The 883-nt window shown below is 53.6% G+C and overlaps 1 protein-coding gene across 1 annotated transcript; it reads right to left on the reverse strand.

The window, feature by feature from the left end:
- Positions 1–111: 111 nt before the first annotated feature.
- On the reverse strand, positions 112–537 carry TEOVI_000706000 (Trypanosome variant surface glycoprotein (A-type), putative; the record flags this gene model as incomplete). Its single annotated transcript, XM_067220989.1, has 1 exon — positions 112–537. The coding sequence occupies one exon, from the start codon at positions 535–537 to the stop codon at positions 112–114; it is 426 nt and encodes a 141-aa protein (XP_067077090.1).
- Between the last annotated feature and the right edge of the window lie 346 nt (positions 538–883).

Consider the following 883-nt stretch of genomic DNA (forward strand, 5'->3'; position numbering starts at 1 on the left):
TCAGGGCTGTACGGTGATGGCTGATGGCCGCGACAGTGGGGGGAAACTCTCACGAAGGCACGAAAAAAATTCCAAAAAAAAAATCGTATTGCGCTGGCCTGTTGTTGACCGTTAGGTATGCTTTTGCGCTCTGTGGAGTGTGGGGTAGGTCTCGCCGGCTCCGGTTAAAGTCCGTAGGTCCATTGTCAGCAGCTGGCTCGTGCCCCGTGTGTAAAGCCCGCCTGCGAACGCTGGCGATGCCTCGACGGATGCTCCCGACGTTTCATCCACTATTTTGTTGGTGGCGAGTCCGTGTGTCAGAGCGCAGTCGTGGCTGCCTTTCGTACCACCGACGTCGTTGGCGGCTTTGAACCTTTCGTCGTCGTAGCCCGTCGTGGTGAACTTTTCCGAAAGGTCGTCGCTGGTCGTTATGTCCGCTGTTGGGTCTGTGCACCCTGCTGCGATGCCTGCGAACGCAGCCGAGTTCGCGCGGAAGCCGCCGCTTGTGTCGACTGCTAGACATGATTTGCTCCCGCTTGCTGTTATTTTTGCCGCCATTCTGATAAACTCGATTATCCGGCCGTCGAGGCGCGCTGAATCTGCGATTGCCGTTGCTTGTTTGCCTAGCTCTGCTTTAGTCAGCTACTGATTTGCTTTATCTACTAGAGCAGCATAGTAAATGAGCAGGGCTCGATCTATAGGCGTGTGCTCCCCGCCATCCTTTGCTTCGATATAGATCGCTGTTTGTAATATCCACCTAGTGTATGACATTGCTGCTTCGGCCGCCTTCGCTATGTTTGCGCTCGCTACCGATTGAATTTTACGAGTTTGTTCAGCTATTGTACAGGTAGGAATCCAGTCTTTTGCATTGATTGACCCGTTTTGCGTCGCGTGCGCTAAACTT

Source organism: Trypanosoma equiperdum (assembly GCF_001457755.1).
Source record: "Trypanosoma equiperdum strain OVI genome assembly, contig: ctg_1280, whole genome shotgun sequence".
Classification (NCBI taxonomy): Eukaryota; Euglenozoa; class Kinetoplastea; order Trypanosomatida; family Trypanosomatidae; genus Trypanosoma; species Trypanosoma equiperdum.